General features: G+C 32.8%; 1 protein-coding gene across 1 annotated transcript; it reads left to right on the top strand.

Moving 5' to 3' along the window:
• Positions 1-1,118: 1,118 nt before the first annotated feature.
• On the top strand, positions 1,119-23,953 carry LOC132940504 (uncharacterized). The gene is made up of 10 exons (XM_061008156.1): positions 1,119-2,237; positions 17,329-17,373; positions 17,469-17,660; positions 17,732-17,885; positions 18,038-18,144; positions 18,725-18,882; positions 19,602-19,845; positions 21,947-22,056; positions 22,147-22,293; positions 23,138-23,953. The coding sequence occupies exons 1-10, from the start codon at positions 2,186-2,188 to the stop codon at positions 23,726-23,728; spliced, it is 1,800 nt and encodes a 599-aa protein (XP_060864139.1). The 5' UTR covers positions 1,119-2,185; the 3' UTR covers positions 23,729-23,953.
• The last annotated feature ends 32 nt before the right edge of the window (positions 23,954-23,985 follow it).

Genomic DNA, 23,985 nt, shown 5'->3' with positions numbered 1-23,985 from the left:
CGCAAAAAAAAAAAAGAGTAATCGCGGCGATCATTGCGATTTTCAAGGGTACGTAGTACGGCATAATAATATGTTCCCATATAATATTATATAATAATTATACATCGGTACAGTTAAACTATTATTTTTTACGTGTGTAAAAATGTGTGTGATTAAATAAAAACAAACGCCGTCGGATAGGCCGCGCAATAATCGTTTTTGCAGGCGAGAACCCGAGCGATGACGAACGGGGGAAAAAAATTTCCGTCCGCCCGACGGATGATCGGCACGCTGCAGCGAGCGACGGCGATTGAACCTTTTTGTTTTTTCTGTCGTCTCTCGGCCTACCACCCCTGCACCAACGTATTACCATTGAGTACACTACTGCGCGCTTACAACCGTATACAACAATGACCTTCAGTGGCGTTAATCCTTTATCGCGGCATTGTACTGTTATAACAATCATATTAGAGCGCGTATACCCACACTGGTGGGCCTCCCTCCTCACGCCATTCATGTTGTTGTTTCTTATTATATCATAAAAATTTACTTATTGTATGCATACAAATATTACAGATTGTAATTATATTCTATTTTATCTAATAAAAAAACAATCATATTATTATTATTATTGGCACATATAAGTGGCATGCACGTTGCGGTGCGCCACTGCGTATGGCGGAGTCATATTTTCTCCGACACACGCATATCCCCTGTCCATATAATATAGAACTCGTCCGATTTGCAGAGAAGTGGGCAAAATCACGCGATATTATTGGGTTTTAATTTGCGCGCACATCGCCCGGTCCGAACGACGACACGCCGGTGGTTGTGTGCAGATCATAATTATATTTTAGAGTTTCGACGTGTCACGCGCGCTACACATAATATTATGCGAATTGCACCCAACGCGATTATGTATAGAGTGGCGTTCTATTAATTGGAACGAGTTAAACGCGCGCCGTGGCTCTTGACCCATATATACAATCGGCGCACACAAACATAAGGCGGCGGCGGCCACGGCTCATCTCTCTAGGGCGCGCGCAGACTCCCTAGCGCAGCCGCCGCCGCAGCCGCCGTCAGCGTCCGGCGTAGGCGCACAACGACGACGGCGGCAGCGCTCGGCCGCTTTACGCACAGCTTTAGTGTGTGTGGTGCGCGCGTGTGTGTTTAACGTTGGTGCCGTTGCCGCCGTCTCCGTCGCTCGTTTATATAAATAGAGGCGTCCCGACGTCCGTCGTCGTCGTCGTCGTCGTCGTCGCCGATCGCCGATCGCTTGCTGCTGCTTGGCTATCTGGCGCGCGCGAACGTCTTCCGTAACGCACGGCGGCGGCCCGGTCGTTTTATTATTAACGCGCGGCGTTCGACTCGCGTATAATACTCTATCCGCGTTACCGTCGCGTCGGCATCACAACAATATATATTATAATAATATACAGACGCGTAACGCGTCGTTACCCGTACGTGATTATAATATTTTAGTACATAAAGAATAATAATAATAATATACCTACGTAGTCTCGCGCGCCGCCGCACTACGACTGCGGTACATACGAATAATACCGTTACAGACGTCGTCACGCCGATAACGTTCGCCGGGGACTTACGCCGACCGGTGCAATTGCAGTGTATCATCGTTCGCGCTTTCCCGTCAACGCACCCGACCCGTCGCGTACCCACTCGCCACCCACGCGGCGCCTGTAAACACGCGCGTTGTCCGACGTTCCCGAGCCGCGATAGTGGTCCGTCGCCGGCCGACGGTGGTGTACGATACATCGCGTTATTGGTGCGTGTTGGAGTACCGCCGGCCACGATCTCGAGTCCACGCGGCCGCATCACGCCACTGCGGTAGTTTTCGACGAGGAATATTACTCCAAGCGTTGCCGTCGAGGCGGAATACTTCAAGCATACTGCGGGTGGTGATCGGAACACGCAGCGATCTCGCGTCGTCGTCGTAACGATATATGGAGACGGGTCGACGTCACGCGACGACCGTGCGCCGAGACGGTGATGGTGACGGTGCAGTGATCGCAACCACCACGACCACCACCAACACCATCACCACGTCGGCGGCGGCGACTGCACGGTGCAGCTGGTGACGGCGACGACGACGACGACTGCTGTAAAGGTTCGTCCGGTGCAGTCTCGCGCGGCGGTCATAAAGGCGTTAAATGTCATCGGTTCCGGCGGAGCGGGTTTCGGAATTATGTTGCCGCTGGTGGTCGTCGTGGGACAACGTAGTAGTGGTCCGGCGCTGTGTAAGTAAAACGCAACGGAATTATGTATTATTATTATTATTATTATATCGTAGGTATGCGCTGTGTATAAATAAATCAATGCCAAAAATGTTTGCCAAAAAGAAAAAATAAAGAGAACGAGAGCCGAAACATTGTTCGGCGCCGGGGCCCGGCCAATATGTACCGGCTCGCGCATATTATGTAGTAAAATATATATTATAATAATGCTATATATTGTATATACACGCGTTACATATTATTATTATACAGCGTGGGTCAGAAATAAGTTACCACAATACAAGTCGTATGACTCCTCCTCTCCGTGTGTAACGATGTTCGGTCTTCGACGAGAATATTATAGTATAGTATTATAATTATTGTATGATATTACTGTCGATTTGATGGATAGGTACGATTCGATTACGCGTGTCCGCCGTAATCAGGGGAAACGTCGCGTCGGAAACAATCATTACAACCGACAAATCAATTCAAACGTAATAATATTGTTTGCAACGAAAGCGTCCAGATCGGCTATTATATATTATTATTGTGCCTCGGAATAGTAAAAACGCTGGTTAAACGAATCCACCCAAATTGTCGGTTCGAAGTGGAAAACAAAATAATAACGTCTCTCTGTGCCTCGTACTGTATGTAATATACTTCGAACGCGCGTGTGTGTGCGTGTGTGTGTGTGTGTGTGTGTGTGTGTGTGTGTGTGTGTGTGTGTGTGTGTGTGACGTGTATTGTACGAGACGGGGGGGTCATTCGTCATCGCAACCGAGTGCGCGACACCGAAAAGATTGCTTTCTCGGAAACCGCACGTCTTGTTTCTTCGCCCGAACTTTTCCGCCACCGCAGAAAGTATCGACGTCTAAATTTAGTATAGGTAGTAGTCTGAGTTGGTTAGGTAGCAGTTTGAGCGATTATTTATAAGGACACAAATATTTCAAACGTACACTAGACACACTGCTAATCACTATAATTATTATACTGTCCACCTACTGGCAAAAGCGGTGACTACGAAAATTATTTTGTTTTTTTTTTTCTCGGAAAATTGAACTTTTGTGTTTTCGTAATCAATTTAAGATCTCGAGTACTCCTCTTGACCGGAACAGACGGAAATCTATGCTAGAAATTCAAAAACGCTATTAATTTTGTGATTAATAAACTGATTTTGACAGTTTTCACGTAGTAATGCAGTTACTGCGTTTCACGTTAGCATTACCCACATAACATCATATTATTATAGTGGTAAAGCTTATAAAATGCAGTATTACCAATATCATGATATTATAATAACACTGCTAGTAGACAATGCAGTGACTATACAACAAATTAACACAAATAATAAATATTATATACTTGTTAATAATGAATTTTAAAACTTTTTGTTTAATAAACTGAACTTTTTTTAAAAAAAAAAAAACATAACTTATAATGTGCGCATTATAATGATACGATACTACCTAATATAATATACTAAAATAATGTGTGGGACATTAATAATAATAATGTACAATATTATATCATCATCGCGGTGTAATATAGTATGGTTTTCAAGCGTTCGTTAAAAAACACGTGGTCGAGAAAAATTATTATAAACGATCCGGCTAGTATAAACGTCATTCCGAATTTCCATTTTTAGACGCGGATTAGTCGAGTTCAAGGTCACAATCTCTGCACATCATAGGCCCGACAATAGTTTTCATGTAGTTTCGAGCATACTTTGCCCGCGCCGTCCGTCCGCTTTGTGTTGTATGTAAACCGCGATGTTTGATTCCTTATTTTTGATTTTATAATTTTTCCTCGGCGTTGTCTCGCACCGTTAATTCGAACCGTCTGAAATTTGTCCTGGAATTAGTGAGTCATTCGATATTTAAAATTGCTAAATTGTTTAAATTACCGAATCACTTGTAACGAATTGGTCGTCGGCCAATTTTTAACACGTCGCATTGAGGAAAACGACCGTTCACATGTAGCTGAACTTATAGGAATAATTGTTATTGCAATTTGTAATAACTTTATAAGTTAGGGCCGTTAGGGAACACGTGCTTTTCAACTATTTGTCAAATGTGTTGTCAAGATCAAAATGACTATATAAATTAGCCACGACTATTATTTCTGCTTTTCATTGATATTAATCTTTATATTTTGAAGATTTGTTTAAACAATTTGTCAAAATGTAATGGGACAAATATTTTTTTATTTTTACCCCGGTAAGAAATTGTTTTACTTTTTAATATCATTGCCTATCGTAATGTTATAACTCCTAATTTATTAAATTTAACAAGCTATTAAATTATACAAGGGTATTCGTCGAGCTTATCCATCAACCGTGTTGGAATTACAATAGAATCCATATTATTATTACTACTTAATTTGTTTAATGTTTAAGAGTTAAAAATACTATTATGCAAATGTCCATGGCATAGTCCATGGAGGATATCAGTCTGTAAAGACTACTTGGCTTTAAAAAAAAAAAAATTTCGACAAAATATTAATTTATTGTTTTTGATAAATTGCACATACAAATATAGGTACAATTAAACAAATATACAATTATACGATATACCTACTATTAGATGAACAAAATCAAGACTAGCACTCTCAATCGTTTTTTCAACATAATACACGCCAAGTGTAAATGTGTCCATCTTGTTTATAAAATTTCCGATACTTAGATATAGGTAATCATTATAGCCCATATAGGTGTGGATTACATTATGCGTAAGTTTGAACAGTATCGAACAAAATATATATATAAAAATGGACCTTTTAATTGAAAATAGTATATTGTGTGGCAAGGGCGCGGGAAGTGAGCTTAATGTTTTTTTTTGAAATTGCCTTCCCGCACGAGCCACGCATACAATTTTTTGTCACGCCTCTGCGTTCATCGATCACGGCAAAGGTACTGCAAGGATCTATGCAACAACCCGACTAGAATTCTGATTTCGTATTTCATGAAAGAAACGATTTGGTTTTATTTATTTTAAGCGTCGTGCATATGGAGGTTATAATATGAATGTAACCAAAGGTTTATGTTTTGTAAGGACCGTGATGGCATATATAGATTTCAATATAAACAATAATTGTTATATCAAAATAAAATAAGAGTAAAAAAACGTAATCACTGCAAAGGTAATGCACTCGTGCAGGGATCTATGCATCAATTATATTATTGTTCTACGAACACGAATTCGTGAAATAAAAAATGTTTACACGTCATTATGCGTGGAGACTATAAAATGAATACAAGATGTAACCAAAAGTTTATGTTTCGCCAGGACCGTGGTATAGATTTCGGTGTCTGGTTGTGCTGCAGGGGATACGCGTGTTACGCGCTCTCTGCACTTTTAGGGATTTCCGCTTTACCGCCTTGCACTTTTTGGGATTTCCACTTTACCGCCCACTGGACGGAAAAAGGTCGCTCTCCAACGCTTCAACCGCTATAGAAAACCAAAAAATTTTCGGCGCAGGCGTGACGAAATTTATATTAAATATATTAAATTAAAAATTCTATTTTTTAGTAAATTGTATGCCGACTTTGAATCTAAAACGAAAATCGCGTAAGACCAGTAAAAAAAATCATAACTGTCATAGAACTTCGAAGGTTAAACACATGTGCCGTGATTAGTTAGCTATAATTATAGTTCATCATTTTAAGGAAGCCCATCGTATAATGTTTTCACAAAAAATGACTCAATATTTTTTATTTAAGTTCAGACAATGCGCGAGCGATTGGAGATTGCAGCTGTCAGTATAAGGATTACGGTAATCCGCTATTGTCTATAGCGAAGTCATATTTATTTATTTATTTATTACGGGCAGTGAGCCCAATAAAATTTACAAAAATATATAAATTTAACCTAAGTGGGTGTTACGCTTACCCATCTTTATTATACTATGTTCTACTTTATTTGCAATAAAAAATATATTTTACATGAGATCACACTCGTAATCCATATTACCAAGTGTCGCTTTTCATAAAGTATCAAGAAATAAACGTGATTTGCAGACCGAAGCGATAACACAAAAACATCCGTTTTCAAAAACTATGGTGGCCACTGGTCTGGTAAAGAAGTTTTGTTCTGTATAGACCCTCATAACGTAGTCCTAATTACACCACTGAAAACTTTTGTGTGATTAAATTAAAATGTTTGTAAATTGTAACATTTAAGTAATGGGACACGGAGAGTGAGGTGAGGACTGGTGGCCAGTAAATAACATTTTGTCTTCCAGCCGATTTAATTAAAACTATGTAGCAGCTAGGTACACACTTTTTTGAAGCCATAAAATCAATTATTATATATAATATTGTTTTACAAGATGTTTATTTGGAGCAGTGGGTATAGATTATAGACGTATAGTTGATTTTCTGTAGTTGTTTGTTACTATAAACCTAACCTAACCAAACCAAACCAGTAGTCAGTTTTCAAATTATTTCACATTGTTGTTGAATTTGTATAAGATCACTATAAAAATTTTAGACATGAAATTATAACAATATCCATATCTGAAATGAACACATCATTATTCACTATAGGTACCTATATAACTCACTTTTATATCTGTTCTGGTATTATAATTTATATTTACCTATATCAAAGATGTTTCAGCTGTGTTTACGCAAATTTGCATAGATCTTGTTTATTTTCACAACTTAAATATTTATGAATTTCAATTGAAAACGAAAAAAAAATGTGTATTACTTGTAGAAAATAAAGCGCTAGATATGAATCTAAATAAAGCAGCAAGACTGGCAGTATTGAATTATCATTCGTTGGGCGTTTGTATTATTAACGATTATGAAAAATTCGCTGTAGTCTTGTGATTTAAAAACAATGCTAATGCTATAGGTGTGGATACGATGTAAACAAATTAATATTTTCTATGACACCTAATCATATAGCGTACCTATGTAAATACTAAATACACGTCGTAAGTAATCTCCAATTTATCACGTCTTGTTTATAAATTATAATATTGTATAATCTTGCAACTGTCAGATATAACTGCACATCAAATAGTTATGATATTAAGCGTTGATTAATGAGGTAGATTAATTAATAATTTATTGTTACATTGTTACACTGTATGTGATTTCGTTGTTTTGATAATAAATTATTAAAATTAAAAAAAAAAAAAAAATCGAACAAAATGTCAACACCTAACTTTGTATACCGCGGTGCATCTATATTGTAAAATTATGTATATCAGTTAAAAATATTAAATATAAAAAGATATTATTTACTATTTAGCATTTGTTGACCACAAATTTCTCAAAAATATCTGTTTAAATACAAGTTACAAGTTACTTTGAAAAATGTTTATCTAAACACAAAGTATTTGTTACAAAATGATAAGTACTCAGTTGGTACCCAGTTCTGGGTAGTCTTTGTAGCCAAGCTCTGTCTGTAGTCACGTGGGCGCTGTATTGTCGTGTAAATTGCGTCTGGGGCACAATATAAGTTAATAATATTATAACTTATATAATATATTAATATATATTTGATTAAATCATAGTCTGAGGAAAAATTGCACGGGGACAAAATTTAATGAAAAACATTCAAAGATGCAGCTTATTCGTAAATAACCATCACAATTATATAAACAAAAAATACCTATATAGGCTATAAAGTAGTACCTACCCCTCCCAGTAGCACGCTAATCGATATTTATCCTCGACAAGGAAAATCTATGAATCATAAATATGATTTTGTTAATAAGTAACCATGCAATGTGTCATGACAACGAAAACCTTACATAATTTGGCCTCGCAGAACAGAAAAAAAATTTGTTTCTGTACCAAAAACATATTTTATGTTAATAACAATATTTGTATATGCATCATAATATTTACTGTACCTACATAAATACGTAATATAACTATATTCTATAATATACAATTTTGGTTATTATTATATCTACAAAAATATTCTGATAAGTCAAAAATTACCTCCTCGATTACCACATCACTGTCAAAATGTTCATATGAATTTTTCTATGTATGGTGTTAACTATGCTATAATTTTTATTGAATCAAATTGGAATAAATGCATTTGAGTAATTACTTAGTAATCATACCTTTGTAGTATTTCAGTTTTACATTCCATCAGATTTCAACGTCAATGCAATCACTAAACAGTGGGTTAGTTACAATAATTAGGCACCTATATATACTAGTTATTACTACGACTTGGGTTCGAAATAATTTTTATTTTAATATTACGGATTTCGTTTTAGTTTATGATAATGTAATGTAGTTCATAAATTTAGAAAGTGCATTTTAATTATAATAAATTCTTGTATTTGTATGTTGCTATATGAGTGTCACTTATATAAACACCGCAACGTAAAATATTATCTAATTTTGTGTGATAAAAACACGCAAAAAAGAAATAAAAAGAAATACAAAATATATGTTTTTGTGTTAATATAGAGTTGTAAAGAAATAAAAATGATACATAAACACATAAAAGTTCACTATATGTATATTTAATAATTAACTCATTACAATTATAAAACTACAGATTATAATAATATAATATAATATAGTTTTATATTATCCGCGATAAAACATTATAATGCAAGTGCATTAGATTAACCCGTGTTATTTTTTTAAAATGTCTTTAATTAAATTAAGTATGTAATTAAATTTTAAATGTACCTATTAACAATAGTAAAATGTAAAATAAAGGTAATTCTGGAAATGCTGAATATCTTATAGGAACCTACTTAGCTATTATTTTGGTAATAAGTTTAGGTACTAATAAGTAGATAATAACTAATAAGCAGCTAAGTATTAAGTAATCTGTGGTGTTTGGGGGGTATGCTGCGGATATGCATTTATTATTTGCTGAATTACCGTACATATACCCTGTAAAAATAGTAAAAATAAGCACGTATACGTACATTTTTTTTTAATTTAAGCAATTTTTATTCTGTATTATTATTTATTTTCTTACGACATCAATTATCAATCACCTATAAGTTAGAACCGTGTAACTAACAATATTAATATTGGTCATTACCACGTATAAGTAAAGTACCTACCTACCGACTACCTATATAGCGGTATAACTATTTCGGTTCGTGACCCATGACCGCGATTATTAGTTTATATTTTGATAAAAATATATTCGAGTTAAATATTAAGTTAAATATTACAAAATGTTAAATCTGAGTATCTATCTGACCTGTAAAATAGTTTTTAATACTTAAGTAAATAAATAAAAAAAATTACAAATCAGGATAACAACAATTTATTTTTATAAAGTGTACGAATTTGTGAATGTGTTCCGTAAGAGCTTTTTGAAATAATTGTTCACGAGCGAAGCGAGTTGCTATTTTAAGGATTGAATCGGTTTGGTTGTGCGCATAATATAAAATTACAATATTCATTTCATACTCGCACCTTTGCCTTAAATTCATAAATGAGCGAATACCCTATGGTTTTTTTTTACGAAAACACTAAACACCACTGTAAGTAATTAATGTATGTAAGTACCTATATTATATAATACATTTTTAATTATACAGTAGAACAGTAGGTACTATTAAAGACTTACCTTTAAAGATGGGAGATTAACTTTTTTTTATCAAAAACAAACTTATCACGCATTTGTTTATGTATCTTCAAAACTTTTCAACATTTTGACGTAATTTATTTTTTATTTTAAAGCTAATTTAAGTGTCCTATCAACCAACATACGCAATTAAACTAGAAATATGCAAATTATTTTTATTACATTTAAAAAGCAAACATTTTTTATCAAAAATTAGTATTTTTAAAAGTATTTCTTCAAATAATTTAGTATTTATTACAGATTGATTTTTAAATGTTTACTTTTTTCAATTTAATAAAAGTAACTTGGACATTTCTGGTTTAATTGTGTATGTTGGGTAATAGGACAATTTAATAGCTTTAAAATAAAAAAAAATACGTCAAAATGTTGAGAAGTTTTGAAGATACAAAAACAAAAGCGTGATAGATTTGGTTTTGTTAAAAAAAATTGATTACCCATAACTTAAAAAATAGTAAAAGTTAGACCCACTCTATAAAGGGTATTTTTTCATCATTTTTGGTATACTTTCATATGACGTTGGCCATGTTATTCATATAGACACAATGTATGAGGATATACTACAAGTAATAAATATCCTTATCAAAACATTGCCTGTTTCTACAGCAGAATGTAAACGTGGATTTAGTTTAATGAACATAATATTTTCAAATCTAAGATTCAAATTAACAATAAAAAATATAGGTATCGAACCTTATTTTCATCGATACAAATATAAATAAATATCAATGAGTGGAACCCAACAAAATATGTTAGGAGCAGCACATGTCTGCTGATGATGATCGTTTGAGAAGTGTAGAGCCATAATAAGTGTCAACAGAAAAGATATCATTGTGGAATATTTTATAAATTATGAATGTTTGAATTATTATATTAAAATTGCCATACCTATATACAAATATACAATTATACAATTAAATAGAAACTTATTATAATATAACATATTATATGATTATTTTTAGAATACAACAGATTTTAAATTTTAAATAAATATATGATAATAGATAAATCTAAATTATTTGGTATATGAGGGGTCTGGGGGCAAAGCCCCCTACGTCTCATATTATATTTCCTTCCCAATTTAGATGTATACCCAAAACAATATTTGCAACTACACCACTGGTTAAGAGTAAGTTTCACAGTAAAATGGCAAATGGCTCAAGAAAACTTAGATACCTTACTGACAATATTTATTGGGCAAGAAATTGCAAACTAATTAGATGTGGAGGAAATAATTTGTTGATGAGTTTAATACACTGACACCGATATAGAGAAGATTACCATTATAAATGCATATACGTCTATTGTCTGTTACTCTATTTAATGTCAAATGAGTTGCATGTAAATTAATAATTATTATTTATACTATACCAAGGTACATCTAGTATAGGTACTTTATTTTCATAACTAATGAAACATCGTCTAAAAAATTCAAATTATTAACTAATTTTTAATTATTATAATATAGAGACAATATTTTTTTGGTAACCGGGTAAAACTGAAAAGGAGCTTAAGTCATTTTTTGTCACTTTTTTTCATAATTTTGTCGTATGTGAGTTTTTTTACATTATTTTTTGATTTAAATTCTTCCTCGGGACCAAAGATTTATCTTAATGAATTGCAGTTGGTCAAGTATAGTAACCCCTGCTAAAATAATTCTGCACACCCTGTGAAAAATTCCTGTTATTGCTTATTAACCTTTTTACTTTTTATTGTTCTTTAAAGTTTTATATTACAAATGATAATGAGGTAAAAATGAGTAGGTGTTCCTATTCTATGACCTATATATATTATGTGCAGGTTACGTGCCAAATCCATTTTACTTTTAAACAGTATGGTTACTAATTACTTTAGTGACTAATTATTTCTGAAAAACAACATTTTACACAATAAACTTTAGTAAATTTATATATTATTATATATAATTTTTAAGTACTGCTTACTTTTAAGTAGTTAAAGGGATACACATTTCTAATATTAAACTAATATGTTGTACCGAGGTGAGTGAAGGAATAAAATATCACAATATTAACTATAGGTATACTGCAGAGTCTGTCCGGCTTTTTTTAGATTCCGTAGATTTTACAATGATTGAATGATGTGCGTCAAAAAAGTTGTATTTGACCTCTAAAGACACTATTTACAGCAGTAAAAATATTTAAATTTTCAATGTTAAAGTTAGTTTTGGTTTCAAATAGGATCTAATAAAAAAATCTCGGTATTTTTTAAAATAGTCGGGAAAAACTAATAAAAAATTACGGGAAAATGGAATATATTTTATGTAACACCGATATCGATTTTATTTTATTGTTGTAATTCAAAAATGAATATCTGAAAATGCTTGAAATGTTCATATTAGTATATGAATTTAATTAAAAAAATTATTTTGGTTCTTTTTGCAATTTTTGACTAAATAATTAATACATTTTTCTTTGTCGAAAATCTTCAAAATATAATATATTAAGGTAGTTCACGTGAGTTCCTATTCAGCAATTTAAAAATATCCAAAATACATTTAATGCCATCAAAGGCACAATTTTTTTTACGAACATTAAAAATAGGATGTTTAAATAACAAAATAACAGTTTTAGTTATTTATTTGTAATTAAAAATAATATTTTTACTTTTTAGGGACTTGCAATTCGCAACTAATAACTATTATTGACTAGGTATACACAATGATATTTTCAAAATATTTAGATTAAATTTAAGTTATTTATAGTTTATAGTTTATAGCATGAATCAATATAATATTGTCCAATTCACAATGTTCAACAAACTATGGTACGTCAACTTTGACTTATCAGTTAATAACAGCTAGTAATATTATATATTTATATGAAATAATATTACTATACGATTTATTGCGCAATTTACAACAAGCCATTTGTTTTTGGCAAAAATTTGTTCAACCTATCGTATTACTAATCCAACTAATGTAAATATATAAATACATTTATTATAAATTATCCTTTGAAATATAGGCTGACAGACAGTCTACACTAAGCCACTAAGGTCTACACAGACTCAAAATTGTTTTTCATATACCTACAATGATTACATCGTTATTACAGTAACCAACTCAAAGAGTGACAATGACGATTGCCGAGCGACACTCCGCCGGTCACTGTTTGCGCATCATTGCAGGTTTTACACCTGTTACAAAATATTATACATTTTTTTCGCATTAACATATCTATATTACAGTATTAAAGACATGAAAAATAGAAAAATATTGAACATTATATCACCTACCTATTTAAAGAACTTATGTATTACCATATTCTGGTTGAGCTTGAAAATTCGATAATTGTAAACATTTTTTTTATTATTTACATAAATATAACGAGTATAATAGACCTACTATATAATATTATATAAAAACAATAAATTGACTTATTCATTTAAATTTTAAATCATAGTCATATAGCTTATAGTTATAATGGACATGAATATTATACGAAAAAAAAATCAATGGATTCGTCGTATTTACGACTTAAGAGTTACCCGTACACTTCAGTTTTTTAATCTAGTCGTTTATATTTTACATTTTAAAACAGAAATACATAATAGGTATACCAATACTTATTATTTGAAAATTATAAATTGAACATTACAAGCTCCAAACTGTAAAACGAGAGCAAGTAAATAATCCGCAATTTTGGATACTCCTAATCTTTTCCAGTTCTATTGTTAAATATGTGCATATGGTGTTTATAATAGTTCGACGTAAGGTGATGCTCAAACGTCGCATAACCCAAAAATTCGATCGATGTCTTAAACAAAAAGTCGAAATGAACAATAGTGGTGTACAAACGATAAACGCCCGAACTTCATACCTATCATACACCAGAGGGACTTCCTGGATTATTATTACTTTAGTGATGTCAAAATATCGTGTCTTATAATATTATATATGCTCTTATAATATAGTTACTGTAGTTACAACTTACATTGTACATCATATACAATTTATAACAATAGGTATAACATACTATATAAATAGGTACCTATAATGCATACCTACATAGTTGTACTTTACATTTATTAATATTTACACATCTATAGTAATTATGTTACCTTCGATCGCGTTACATTAACAAATTAGTTTGTATATTATATGAAAACATTATATTTTATACCATTTTGTTAAAACACAAAACGAAAAATGTTCATCAACATTGAAAAAATACCATAGGGGAGAATAAAAAACAACGCCCTTTTATTGCGTGTTGTAATGTTTCGGCAATTTTCTAATATAATGATATAACTATTATATTATTTTATCTAACATATATTATTTTGATAATGAAAGTTTTCTCCCCCAATACATTAGGGAGGTATTAGATCATAAATTTGGCTGGGACAGATTATAAATCATTTAGTCGTTGTTATAATAAAAACAATAAAATAATATCCCAAGCTTTTAAGTGGATTAACAGTATAGGAATATTCATTTAATTTAGTAAAAAGTAATTAAACATTATGACTGTGCGTATTTTACTCTGCAATGCTTCGTCTTGTGAATAATATAAATACTGTAATTATTTATAAATCACGTTGATTTGATACCTATACTCTAATTATGTGCGGTCAGCGGGCAACGGGTAGCCGGTAGGTGACCTGTAAGTTACACCGTTTCGGATCGAGTAAAATTTGCCCAAGAGAAAAGGCTGGATCGAACTGACTATACCTATATCCATGGAGGTGAGCTTGAGTAGTCGGAGTAGTTTGTGCAAAAGTTTTTCATGATAATAATATATCTTGTCAAATACTTTTTCTCGGTTTGTCAATTATTTTTGTCAATTGAAGTGTTGAATCCTTGGAGTGTTGCGGTCTCAATGTAGACGAATTGTTGGGGAAATTATTTTCCTGATATTGATCAATATTATTATCTCATCGGTCTTAGAGCTTATTAATTATATTGGCTACTCAGGTAGACAGGTCCTCATGTAATTCATTTTTTAATTTTAATACGTCTCATATATATGAATTTAAACATTTTTTTTAGGTACTTCCTTACATAATTCTTATCTCATGAAAAACAATTAATATTAGTGAGTTAATTAATAATTAACGATACATATAGGCTACATCATTGCTGTCATCTATCAATATTGATTTAACTGTACACTAAATTATTTGTTAGTACTTATTCAGAGACGATTAAGGATTTCTACCAGAAAAAACTAAAAAGACACTTCTCTATATTGTTTATATTTTTATTTGTAATACTTAATATCGTTGTGAACATTTTAAACACATACCTTACCTATAATACCATATATAATACATACTATATTGAACGTCTATACATCCTCCTAATATTTTGATTATAGTTTTAACAATTTAAATTAGGTATAGTGATGAATGATGATACAACAAGGATTTACAGGGGGGAGGGGTCCCTGGGGTCTCGATCACCCTCCCAGACACCGATATAATGTTGAACAATTTAAATAATACATTGAAATTATTTGCTGAAATACAATTTTTAAATATTATCCTGTCTGTTTTTGAGTACGCTAACGGAAGAAGCCGAAGCACATATGTATATTAATAGTCACATCACATCAGAGGCGGTTCGTGTATAGTTCAAAGGCGGCTGGTATCATACAACCCTATTAATATGTCATGTAAAATGTATCTTCGAGTACTATGAATATAAATCGAGCAACTTATAACTGAAGAGTAAAAAGAAAAATAGCTATAAATGTTAAAATATTTCCTAATGAATAATATAGTCATATAGATATTTAAGTATTCATTTATATTTTATGGTTCGACCTAAAGTATTTTTACATATTAATATTATTAGTATGTATAACACTACTATATAGTACCACAATCGTCAACCTCATTTTTTTCCACTAAAAAATTAATGAACAACTACTACAATCGTACATTATATACATTTTTAAATAACATTTTTTTTATGAAAGAGCAGGTAAAATGTAATATGTTTTTTTAGAATTTTATATCCGGTGACCTATAACCATATTATATTATATGTATATTATTTATCAAGAGATTTAGTCATGGAAATGCATAATATAGAAGGATTTGGCGCACTTGCAATTTTTTTTAAACGCGATATGTTTGATACGATTACAATATTTACATAAACACAAACAATAAGAAACATACCTAATCAGTATTCCTAACCAGTTGTTTTTGGTATAAGGTTCTGGGTTATTCTATTATTATATTTTAATTTCATAATTATACCTTCACCTATTTATATTTAGTTTTAAAATACAGTTATTGTTCCATTAATTATTCAAATATCCCTTTCAATATTAAAAATATTTTTTCTTCTTGACAAAAAAGAACAATAATATATATTCCTTATTTTATAAATTTTCAACCGTACAAAGTTTGCCGTCGGACTTTGGTAAATTTATATTTTCCGAATTATTGTATGAGTTATTATCACTTAATTTTCGAGTCGAGACTAATTATTGTAACACAGAGAAAAAAAATGCCATCAAAATACATTCGGATTCTTTTAGAACAACAAACTTGTAGTAGTTGTTGTCTTTTTTTATCTATGGATTATAGTATTATGCGTGGTTAAATTCCGAATGAAGTGTGGGGGACGACCTGTCATTTCAGCCCATAGGAAATTAAAACATTGCAAAAACTGAAAAACAAATGAATAATTATGCGGATTATAATGGATTTTCTCCATTTTTTGCCATTAATTTAAATAGTAAATCACACAAATATTTACTCTGTAAATTTTTTTTTTTTTTTCGTTAAAGTACCTTTGACATATTATAATTGAATTTCTCTTTTTTTTCTTTTACAAAATATGTTTCACTTCACATGTTTAATTGACAACAAAATTATAACGCCTCACAACTATTCCTTAACATTGACTGCAATTATATTCATAAATAATTTGTAGTATATGTACCCGGGCGTATCAGACTTAACCAAATCTATTTTATACTTGTCTCACCGAAGACACTCACTATAATACCTATGTGTTGTCGACAAGGGCGCCCATTATTTTTCACCCCCCCCCCCCTCCCTAGATAAATGGAAAATGATTGTAATTGTAAATAATAAACTATTTTTATTGATGATATTATAATACATGACATATTACATAGGTACATATCGTTTATCTATGTTATGTATTTATTTTCTGTTATTTTATTAAATCAATTTGGTTGGTTCTTAGTTATTTTTTTATTATACTGTCATCTCCTTACGTTCTGATTGATGGGCGCCCTTGGTTGTCGACGACTTGATATAGGTTGTCTTCTTTATTTAATCTCTCCATTGCTGCAGCGCACTGCATCATTTTCTGTCAGAAACAGTAGGTTCTTACGATTTTTTTTTTTTTTAATATTTGTAAATGACTCTGTATACCTTGCAATTATTGTTATGTAAGGACAATTTGTTTATATTTAGAAAAAAAGAATAAGCATTGATTTATAAAAACATTAAAAACACATTATTAAAACATGAAAAGTTAAAAGCCAGATTTTTAATTACACTGTTTTTCTTTTTTTTTTCAGGTATTGCGGTGTTATTAATAATTTCAAAAAAAGTATTTGGATTAGGTAAATATTATATTATATAAAATATTTTATGCTGCTATTGGATACGATATTATAATTTGCTAAATTTTTTCTTCCTATCAAAACTAAAATTGTAGATTCGGATCCAATCGATGGTAATGTTTCATTAACAACTACTATTAATTATGATATACCGGTTCAAGACATGGCGTCCGAAACTTTGATGGGTAGTTCACCGTGTCAACAGTTTGAAATAGATTTCGAGTTCTACTCTCCGGGTTATCCTCAACCTTATCCCAATAATACAGAATGTATCAGATTGATAGAAGGTGGGTGAACAGGAATTTTATTTAAATAATTTTGAATGAAATAAAATAATAATGGAGATTATTTTCTCCAGCTGGCCCTGGAGAGATTATTGAACTAGACTTTAGGGACTCGTTTACCATTGAACCAAGTATTGGGTGTAAACACGACCACCTGGAAATTCGAGATGGCCCGTACGGATATTCAGTTCCAGCGTATTACTACTGCGGAAATCAGTTCCCGCCGAAGTGAGTATTTTTCATTTTCGAAATTTAAATATCTTGTTTAAACACAAATTACAATACGGATATTATATAGCCTCATTGGACTTGTGCGTAATGTTTTGCACGCGTAAATATACATTATAATATATTATTCGGTATCTATGCTTTTTTTCTAGAATAATTTCGTCGGGCAAATACTTATGGTTGAGATTTCGGTCGGACGAAAATATTGAATATGAAGGATTTCACGCCGTTTACAAATTCATTAAGAAACCCCCACCAGGTAAACAATAATAATTCATACTCCATAAAGTGTTATCAGCATACGTGATAGAAAACTGTAAATGTTTAGATGCCTTTACACTAGGAAATACTCACTGTATAATAATAATCTGTACACAGGAACGGATAACGTTGTACGACATCGCAATATATGACACACTTTTCCGATGTTTGTGATTTTCTCAAGTAGTCGACTATGTTATAATATTATAATATTACGATATAGTAGGACGTACCTTCTATGTATGAAAATCCTTTTTTTTTTGGGACTTAGTGCATAATATTTTTCACAGGGTCTTTAAAAAATTGTTTTCAAATCTTTACGCGCCTTCGACAGATTTGTCAAACCTGTAGTTGATAATATATTAGTCGTATAATGTGTCAAATTAACGAGAAAGATTGTTTGTTCTTAAATATGATATGGTTCATTATTTGACTAGACTCTATATACCAAACAAATGTTATCAATGTTAAAAAAAAATACCACGATTTCTAATTTCTATATTTAAAATTAATGACATAAAATCAAAATCGAAATATTATGTCTTGTGCCTAATTGTTGTTTTGATCATATTTTTCAGACATAGAGAAATCGGAGCTTCCGCCGTGTCGTAAATTTGTGGACGGTTCACAGGGGTACATAAATAGTACGGAGGTTGACGATTTAAAGAATAAAACCCTCATGAACCAAGTGCCTTTGGACTGCATGTGGATAATACAAGTAAAACCGGGCTGGAAGGTAATAATTTTATATTTGAGACACGCGTATATACTAACCCTTAGCAGTTGGCACGAATATTGGGTGTGTTTAGCTGAATAGGTTGAGGAATTGTGCAAAATTTTAATAGAAAAACGCTTCTGTTGTGTCGAAATTATATGAGACGTTGACTAGTCCCGCTTTAACTTTGTAAATACCTCAAGTTTACTCGACATAATGATATCTCTTCTAACCTTAAACTTAAATGTTTTTCTAAGTATAAATTTCCGCCTTAGGTATTATATACAGCCAATAGGAAATATAAAAATTTCGTTTAATCGTATAGGTTTACCAAAGTCGGAAATTCATATTTTGATAAACGCTTTGATCCGCGAGTTTTAGAAAAAAATTCAAACAATCTTAAGGCTTTTTACTGAATTTGAGATTCGACAAGCCAGTCCCGCATTTTTGTCACAGCGGATCGAAGGTCTGAAAACTATATTCTTTGACCGACTATAGAACCACCTTAATTGGATTTTTAAACTTTAACTTTTATTCTGAAATCAGTTGTCAACTGTTGTATGTTTTGGTCCGGAAAATTGTCTTGTTGCGCCTGCAAATATATTACCTAACTAATATAAGTACCTAACTACCATTAGCCGGCAGCAGCTACTTATACCTATTTAATATTATGTTTAGGATCGGCTTGATGACGTGATCGACATAATTATTCACTCGAAACCGTTGTATATTTATTTTAGATTCAGCTTAACTTCAAAGAATTTACTTTAGAAAAACCCAACGATTGCGGATTGAACGTGGTGGAGATTTTCTCAAACCGCACAGACATGGCTTCGCGGCTCAAGGTGTTTTGTGGATCGATAGCCGAAATGGTTCAATCGCAGGGCAACACGTTGCACGTGCGATTCTTGGCAGAGGGGAAGGGAGTGAAATCGAAGTTCTCGGCACTTTACACTGCGTACCGTACCAAGACTAAAGACGAAGGTGAGATGTTATTGTAACATATTCTAACTAGGTATACAGGTAAGTAATAGTAAACTACAGTATAAAGGCAAAAGGTACGCCGATATACCCACCTGCATAGATTCGTATACATCATGCGTTGCATGTTGCAGCATTATGTTGGTGGTAGTTTAAGACCAAAAAGTTTCTGTGAATATTATTATATTATAACAGTAGGTAACTCCTACTTACCTATATGTCTAATTTGTGTATCACTATATGATATAGGTACGTCATACATACACTTAGAAATTCGGGATAGTGGGATGTGATAGTTTTGTAATTTAATACTAGGCTGCACTCGAATAATACTACCCCTTGTACAGTTGTACCAACAATAGGTAGGTAGGTAGGTACCGTTCGAAAATAATTTTTACATAAGGACAATGGGACACAGTTACCTATCAAATGATAATAATATACGCGTAAGTCTGCAAGAGTTTTTAAAAACATTCGGAGAGTTTGGACTTTTTATATCATTGTGACTGTGTTTTTTACCTAGTGATAAGCGGGTTCCTACTATAAAGTACCTTTAGCACTTGGTAAACGCTTCTGCGGATTTTCCGAAAAAAACCCTCTGCCCTCGGTAATTTAGTTATTAGTGATAAAGAAATGCAACTCGTGTTAAGGGGGTCGGACCAGTTGCGTAACTTTAGTACAAAAACATGTCTTACAGGCAAAACTCTCACGCCCTGTAGAAAAGTCGGATTTCGTTAATTTTTTTTTTTTATGTTTATAAGTATAAAACATTTTGTAGGTCGGATCAAAAAGTTCGATTTCGAAAATTAAAATTATAGAATCTGAAATATGCATTTGAATAATGCACGATATTTGTTGTTTTTCATATAAAAAAAAAATGGCCGAAATCCGAGGCGTGAGAGTTTTTCCTGTAAAAGCATTTTTGTTCATCATAATAGTGCTCCGATTATAGTTATCCAAGTCAATCACTGTCTTGTGCATGCGCGTGCGCAAATATCTTTATCTGCGCGTGTAATTATGGCTCACTCACACTAATATCGATTTACATACTCACACACGTGCACGTTCCACCAGCGGTGGATCCAGTGGGAGGGAAAAGGGGAAATTTGCCTCCCCCCGCTGCACGCCCCTCCCAAAATTAAGCCCCGGGTCCGACAGTCCACGCTAGGCCGATACAACTTGTGAATCGAATTGCATGAATTTTACTCCCTATAATAAATATGACCGGCACCGACACCCTTAGAGCGGGTTACTCTAGAGTCCGAACACTGCAGACAAACGCCACCAACGAGCAACGTGGTCTATAGCCGAACACGAATGAATGCAATTATGGCTCACTCACACTAATATCGATTTACATACTCACACACGTGCACGTTCCACCAGCGGTGGATCCGGTGGGAGGGAAAAGGGGAAATTTGCCTCCCCCCCCCCGCTGCACGCCCATGCCAAAATTAAGCCCCGGGTCCGACAGTCCACGCTAGGCCGATACAACTTGTGAATCGAATTGCATGAATTTTACTCCCTATAATAAATATGACCGGCACCGACACCCTTAGAGCGGGTTACTCTAGAGTCCGAACACTGCAGACAAACGCCACCAACGAGCAACGTGGTCTATAGCCGAACACGAATGAATGCATTCGTCAGCGTTCGCCCCAAAGGTGGTATAGCGTCCGTTCGTGTTCGGGTTCTATAATGTAAGCCCACCTAAATAAAATACTTGAATAATTTATTATCATATTATTCTGTGATCACGCCTCTGCGGCTACATCATATTATTAGAACAATATAGGCATAACGGTAGATTGCAATTTAGACATATCTATAAACTGGGCAGACGACATTTCAACAGCTCGAAAATATTGATTATAATGTTTATCGGCAGTCTTTCAATGAGAATCAAAAGAATCCCCCCCCCTCCCACTCCTCCAACATGGGTAAGTCGGACAATTTTGTAAATTTACGGCCCTATGGTCTGATGGATCATACTACACTCTACTTAAAAGGACGCCGCAGACTTGTACAGACGTATTAGTAGTGTACGTTTATGTGTCACGTCATGTCGACCGGGTTTTAACCGATCCGAAATTATATTTTACAGCGTGCGGTAATGATCAGTACGATTGCGAAGACTTGACGTGTATTGCGTCCGAATTACGTTGCAATCAAGTGGAGAATTGTCGTTTTCGATGGGACGAAGACGGGTGCCCGGTTCGTATTGAATCATTAATTGCTCGACTCGTATTTTAAATTTTAATAACATTTGCTTTATAAATGACTGTTGATTTTAAACCGTTTCAGGAAGAAGACAACAGATTGATGCAACTGTTTTCGAGTTTTGATATAATAGTGATTTTGGTAGTGTTTTTTTTAATTCTATGCGGCATGTGTTCAGCATTCATTACCAATATTGTCCGAAAACTTGTGCACGATCACCGAATTATAAAAGTAGGTCGTACAAAATTGTTTAACTAGCAGATAATGTAGATTTCGCCGCAACACAATAATTACCTACCATGCAAATGTGAACGATGAGATACGTGCATAGATCACAGATGGGATATTATGAATATAATATGATGTCCACCATCATAATAATAGTTTCTATTAATAATAATTTTGTGCAACTAGTAGGTATAGTTAACTCGTCGTTGGGTATGTCACTGTAATAAATTGTAAAATTTCAATTCAATGACAAATCATTGTCATCTATAATCTATATTATATTGTACCTAGGTACTACCTATAATAGGAAATAATAATATAATATATGATATACCTTAATGTAATGTCCAAGTTTCCTACAGTAAATATTTTTTTAATTACAACCCCATTACTAAAACAATTAGATGAAAAATTGTTATCTTTGGTTTGAATATACAATTTTGTCAAATGCCAATACTTCAAAATCAAAACTTCAAATGCCTATGTATTTTTGATACTATTTTACGTAAATACCTATACCAAGTTTTTCAATAATTTTAAAAAGTAGTGTGAATTTTAAACTTAAAGTTGATGATTGGTGAATTTATAGTGATCATAAAGTCGAAAACACACAAAAAATAACTCATTGTAAAACAAAATTCATTGCTCTGCTCAGTAGGTACCTTTCTAAAATTTTTGTTTTCATATTTCTTTTGAGAATGGTAATGAATTAGAATACCATGATTGTGTGTAGGCATAGGTGATATACCTTGTACCTACATTATAAACAAACAAGTTTATTATAAGGTATCTAACTATGAGTTTCAATTTAATCTATTTATTGTAATTCAAAACTTTTTTTTATCAGGAACATATGCGCCATTCAAGAGAAGATCATTTAGATCAAATTGGAAGAATAAATGTAACAGACGAACAATCACTTGAAGATTCTGGCCCACAAGGACATGACTATCCACAAAGTGACAACAGTAGTCAAACCACTAACCTAATCCAGAGCAAACATACTAATAACATATCTAGTTCTGATTGTTATGTTCCATCGGGTGACCTTATTCCAGTGTTAATGAAGCATGACCCTCCTCGCCTTTATCCTTCTGTTGAAGACGAAGAAGGTGATGGATTGATGAGTTCCTATCCAATAACGGCTGAAACCAAAGATATTGAGTGTCAAACTAGAGAGAGCCTTTTTGACACTTCCGTTGTACCAAAAACTGCTGGCCACTATAGAGTAAGACCGTCAGAATCACCTTTCAGACAACCATTAGGATTTTCTACTTTTGGATATCGAAAAGATTCAGATAGTTCCGCTGATGCAAAGCCATCAAAATTTAGGGCTGAGGCCGTTATTGAAATGGATAAGTTTTCATCTGAACTAAGTCAAAGGCCTTACAGTATTGAATCAACTAAATCAGCTCCAGACGTCATAGTTATGCACTGACTAATATACAATTGTATACAATATTACTATTATTTTAGTTAATTAAAGTAAGCTTGTTGTTAAGAAAAGCCAAAAATTAAACAAAATGCTCAAATAATGAATTGGACTAAAATAAAATTAATTAATAGTCGTGGGAGATAATGTACATTATATCTGAGTACAATTGATATTTTCAATAAATTAAAAATAAATATTTTTAAAAATTGTTCTGAGATTTAACAATTAAAATATTGTTCAACCTCTAGAAATCTATATTG

The sequence above is a fragment of the Metopolophium dirhodum genome, chromosome 3 (genome assembly GCF_019925205.1).
Source record: "Metopolophium dirhodum isolate CAU chromosome 3, ASM1992520v1, whole genome shotgun sequence".
Lineage (NCBI taxonomy): Eukaryota > Metazoa > Arthropoda > Insecta > Hemiptera > Aphididae > Metopolophium > Metopolophium dirhodum.
The sequence above is the reverse complement of the archived record's forward strand: the minus strand, read 5'-3'. Positions and strand labels throughout refer to the sequence as shown.

Excerpts from the sequence above, each read along its gene's own strand:
- LOC132940504 (XM_061008156.1), top strand. The coding sequence starts at position 2,186 with ATGTTGCCGCTGGTGGTCGTCGTGGGACAACGTAGTAGTGGTCCGGCG. Across the intron at positions 17,661-17,731 it reads ATGTATCAGATTGATAGAAG|CTGGCCCTGGAGAGATTATT; the intron begins GTGGGTGAACAG and ends TATTTTCTCCAG. Across the intron at positions 18,883-19,601 it reads AAGTAAAACCGGGCTGGAAG|ATTCAGCTTAACTTCAAAGA; the intron begins GTAATAATTTTA and ends TATTTATTTTAG.